The 5,152-nt window shown below is 42.3% G+C and overlaps 1 protein-coding gene across 1 annotated transcript in view; it reads left to right on the top strand.

Annotated features, from left to right (window-relative positions):
- ABI3BP (ABI family member 3 binding protein) overlaps positions 1–4,333 on the top strand; it is a 126,883-nt gene extending 122,550 nt beyond the window's left edge. The window contains exons 56-57 of the mRNA XM_032094251.1: positions 824–937; positions 2,950–4,333. Of these exons, the coding sequence (XP_031950142.1) occupies positions 824–937; positions 2,950–3,065 (230 nt within the window). The 3' untranslated portion in view covers positions 3,066–4,333. The remainder of the gene's footprint in view (positions 1–823; positions 938–2,949) is intronic.
- The last annotated feature ends 819 nt before the right edge of the window (positions 4,334–5,152 follow it).

Below are 5,152 nucleotides of genomic sequence, written 5' to 3' on the forward strand. Positions count from 1 at the left end.
ACAACTGAAGGTTGGACATATTGAGAACTAAGTGCTGTGAAAGGAGATTAGGAAGAATGGTAAATTTATCTACAAACATTTCCATCCCAGACTTGGGAAGAGAATGTAGCAGTGCTCTCCTCCATCTTCTGAACTGAATTTTATTAATATCTTGCAAATCAAATCAGTAAGTAAAAACATCTGTCAAAGCTTCTTCAGTGTGCCTGTTAACAGGATAAGCACAGCCTGTGTAACATCAGCACATGCTGCATGGGACACTTGAGACCTTGATTTCTACTCAGTTGCAGTCAAGTGTCCTGTTAGGCAATCCTGCAAATAAATACATGGGCACACTCCATGCTCTGGATAAGTACTTATTATCCGAGGTCATCTATATGCTAAGGGCTATCACTTGCACACATGTTGTAAAATATGATTTATAAAACAGGCCTTGGCTATGTTAGGAGGTGGTCTATAAAAACATCTCTGAAGGTACTGGGGGCTTCCTGACAGGGAACTAGACCTGCCTTCCATTCAAATCACTACCAAAACTTGCTTTTTGATGAGGTTGTGGGTAGTAACAGAATTTCCCTTACTGTATGAAATGTAAGGAGAGGGAGAAATTACGTCCAGGCATAGATTTTGGCCAGGAGTGGGGCACTTCTGCCTTAGCCATGAGCACTTGGAGCCTGCACATCATGTTCAAATTACAGCTACAGGTCCTGAGAGGAAAAAAATCGTAGCATTCACCTTGGCTTCCCCACAGAGGAAAGAGCACAGCCCATTGCCTCTGGTGGTTTTTGGAAATAGCCTTCACTAAACTTTGCTGCTTCTTTGCTTTCAGGAAAATTTTATAACATAGGAGACCAGAGGGGCCATGGAGAAGATCACTGCCAGTTTGTAGACTCATTCTTAGATGGAAGGACAGGACAGCAAGAAGATCTACCAGTCAAAGATGGTAATTTCTTACACCTGTCTCTGTAGCAGATCTTGGCAATTCCTTTATTTGAGTGTTTGTTTTTCCTGCCAGTGGATTCAATGCCCACTGCTGGGGTAGGCAATGAAAGCAGCTGCCAGCTTTGCAGGCAGAAGAGGGCCAAGAAGTTTTTGATGGTGAACGATGACTTATTAAGACAGTTATGACTTGGGTTCTGTCAGGTAGCAAACAGACTCTCCTCATTAAAACAGCCCAACAAATCATTCACAGTTGGTATTACATATCTAAACCCAACCACACATTTGAGTTTCCAGAGAGGCATTAAGTGGTGTGTTCAAACTAGCAAGGTTGATTTAAAGCACAGAACATAATTAGTTGGGCATTAAATACTTTGTTTGGTACTAAAGAGAAATGGAAGAGTTATGGCTGGAAAATATAATTCATGCTGCAGTAATTCTGTGTGTACTGATTGCAACTGGGTGCCCAAAATTCCAGTCTGGTCTAAGTGGACATGGCACTGGATGTGCTAAACACAGCTGTGACCTGCCTGGCTATTTTTCACACATTGCTGAGGCTGAAGCATAAGAAATTTGTACTTCTGTCAGCTGAACTCCTGCCTTGCTGCTTGGCAGCAGTGCCAGGGTGAGGTGTTTTGTTCCTTGTGGGGTAAGAACACAGGCTGTACTGGTATGTGCACACGTGCTGAGCGAGTCATGGAACATTTTATTGGGGAAAACAGCAAAACAGTTTTCAGTACAGCATCAGCATGTTGACCAAACCTTCCTGTGCTTCATTTATAAAACACCCCACAGGAGTCCAGAAACACATCAAGGTAGGTGTGGGAGATGAATGTGAAGTTCCTAAGTCTTTCACAAGTTTTTCCAAAAAACAAAGTAGGTGAACAGTCTGAAGGGTGTTTGTTTACGCGTTTTGTGAGTTTTTTCTAAAGAGGTTTTGCTTTTCTCTTCCCAGTCAGTGCTGCCCATTTAAAAGGTATTTTGTGTGACAGATCATCGGGACCCAATTTGACATTGCCAGGACAGCAAACTTCTCAGTTGTACCAGATTCACATTTTTAAAAATATTCGATTATTTAAAAACCTTTTACCTAACAACCTTGCTACCTCAGTTTAAAACACAGTTAAAACCAATTTGATTTCAGCAGCTGGATTTGAGTGAATCCATAAGCTACACTCATTTTTAGACCAAAACAAACAACAAAACAAGCAAACAAAAGACCTCACCGTTTCAGTAGCTTGTATTTCTAGTAAATTAACAGAACAGAGGAAAAAACAGACCAACAGACCAATTGTTCTGGCTGCAGCTGGTTGATTTCTGAATTGACTACACGTATTTGACCTGAAGTGCTTCGAGGGAATCACAGCCAATGTTGTCTCTCAGCTGCAGAACAGTATTTTGTGTGTGTGTGTCCACATGAGCACATGCCTCCTCTAGCCACACATACATTCCTTATGGTCAGGTTGGATGGAGCCCCAATTCCTCACTTTAATTTGTAACTTAATTGTTTTAATGGGAAGCAAGTGTGTTGTTAAAGACAACAGAGTGAAAGCAGGAGGACGATTTTGCATTTAAGGGTGGGGAGGTGGTGTGAACTATCCCCAGGGGCTGAGTTTTACTGAGGTTCACTGCGATGTCAAGGCTGCACAGTGGGGACTATTTGTTACTGTCACTTTGTAACGTGGAGCAGCCTCCTGTTCCGAGACCCCAGCATGGACAGAGGGGGCACAGGCTGTGCCCAGCCAGCACCACCCACGGGTGGGTGCTGGGATCTCAAGGAGAGGCAGGCTTCACCTCTGCGCTGCCATCCCAAGCACTTAATTTGATTTGGGTGGGCAAATTGCAGAGTGCTAATGGACATAGGGGCAGCAAACAGCCCTGCTTGTGGCAGACAGGTTAACAGCTCGGGGACCAGTTTAGCCACTAACTGGATTGATAGTTACAGACTTCTCAGGGAACCCAAGCATGGTACTGTCCTGAGGGCTTCCATGTAAACAAAGCTGTTCTCTGTTCCAGGATTTTTCAGGGCAGTTCGTCAGGAACCTGTCAAATTTGGGAAGATAGGCGGGGAGACTCAGATTAACTACGTCCGCTGGTACGAGTGTGGCACATCGATACCTGGCAAGTGGTAGAGGCCACATGAAGTTGGTGCAAAGGCCCAGCCCGTGCCACCCCCGCCGACCGCCCAGCGCAGGCTCCAGGAAGGCAACGCTTACGGTGCGCCTGGCACTTCAGTGTTGGCTGACTGCGAGGCTTATACAAGTCTGATGCCAATACTGCATTAATTGTGTAATAGTGTAGGCTGCTTACTGTAGTTATCCAGTGTTACAAATTTGTTTTTAGAATAAAAAGAAACACAGGCTAGGGACATGTTGTAGGATAATGTATAGGGAAGCTGGCTCCCTATCTTGAGGTATGGTTTATATGGTATTTTAAAAGATACAGTGTGTATATTATTTATCACAATGTTGTAATAAATGTTTAAGGCACAGATATGCCAGAGTTGGTCGTGGAATGCAATGTGCATTAGTTTTTAAATATTCACTGGTCCTGTAACACAAGTGCCATAAGCTACCCATCCTAATCCATCTGTAACATCTCCCAGTCATAAATTATAGAAAAGATCCTATAATTTTTAATATCCTGCAGCCAGTAAACTTGAAGCACTTTCTCCTTACACATACAAATAGTTTATGCTCCTGCCGAAACGCCGAGGTAGGTTGCTGTATGTGCAGCTTTAAATGATCAAGTTCAGTGGGGTTTTCTTCCATGTTTGTTTTCAAATGTTTCGGCACCAGCCCAAGCCATAGCCTGTCACTAGGGGGTCAGAGCTGCTGCCCGTGAGCCTGGCGGCGGCTGGCAGGGGGGGTTGGTGTTCTCTAACTGAAGTGGACAGGTACAGAGGTACATGGAATGAAAAAATAAAGCTGGCCTCCACGGCTGGGGTTTTTCATGAAAATGTAGTTTTCAGAGCCTGACACTTACTGGTTCAAAAGCCAAATGTATGTACTGTGCAAGGGGACTTGGAAAAAATGAAAGAGGAAATAGAATAAACTAGTTATAACAGCATGATCAGGTTTATTTTATTTAAAAAGGAAAATTCTGGTTTAAAACATTTTTCATTTGGGACAAAGGGGAAATAGTGATAACTGAACTTTAAAACTGCGCTACAGTCATTTTGATTAAAACCTCTCCCAAAGCTACTTGTTGTACTGCTTGAACATTTATGAACTAAATAAAGAGATGTAGGTTTTTTTAAAGGTGTTATTCATTACCTTACTAATGTATTGAATAAATATGAACAGGAACACCCAGATATATATAGTAGTCATTTATAGAAAATACCTTATAAAGTACATTGCAGGTACACTGTACTCCTAATAAAATATTTTTTAATCAAGTCGTTTTTCAAGTGTTTTACATGAAAGCAGGGGTTAGTTTCTGTGGTAAACGCTGTTATTCAGAACAAACTGATGGCTGGAAACAAGCCCCTGTTAACCAGCACAATGAACACGGGATGTATTAGGTATGAGGAGAGCAGAAATGGGAGGAGGTACTGCGTAGCTGTGGGCATAGCACTATTTAAGGATGCTGAAGGTAAGAATATTTTCACTCGACTTCCTGACTTGTCTTTAGGAGAGTTCAAGCTCCAGTTCATTTTTTATTTCCTACTTAGTATTACATATTCTTAGAATCTGCAACATGGAAAATATTAACTGGGAGACTGTTTTGCCCTCTGCTGTAATATGGTCTATTGAATTCACTATAGCCCTCGCTCTGCTTTTTCTTGGCTCAAAATTGAGTCACTAGGATTGCACTCCCAGGTTCTTCTGGGTGGCAAAGAACCTGTGGAAAGTTGAGGGTTTTCTAAGAGCTCTTTTTTAAAGATACATATTTGGTTTAAATTTTCAAGTAATAAATGAATTCTCCCCCACACCTTGTTAAAGCAAAATTGGTTAAGAGGCTTTAAGATTTTACAGATTCGTTTCTAACCATTTGGTAAAAGGGTCACTTGACAATTAATGACACCAGACAGCACAAAACCAGCTCCTGCTGTGAAACCTCTGTGAAAGCCATCTGCAGTCACAGCACTTCTCCATTTACACACTCAGACATCTCCCAACCCCAGCACCGCTGCTCTTTACACCCAGCATGCACACTGGTCTTAGCACAGTTGTCGTGCTCAATATTGCCTAACTTCTAAAATCAAGATCAGGCA

Source organism: Corvus moneduloides, chromosome 2 (assembly GCF_009650955.1).
Source record: "Corvus moneduloides isolate bCorMon1 chromosome 2, bCorMon1.pri, whole genome shotgun sequence".
In the NCBI taxonomy this organism is placed as follows: domain Eukaryota; kingdom Metazoa; phylum Chordata; class Aves; order Passeriformes; family Corvidae; genus Corvus; species Corvus moneduloides.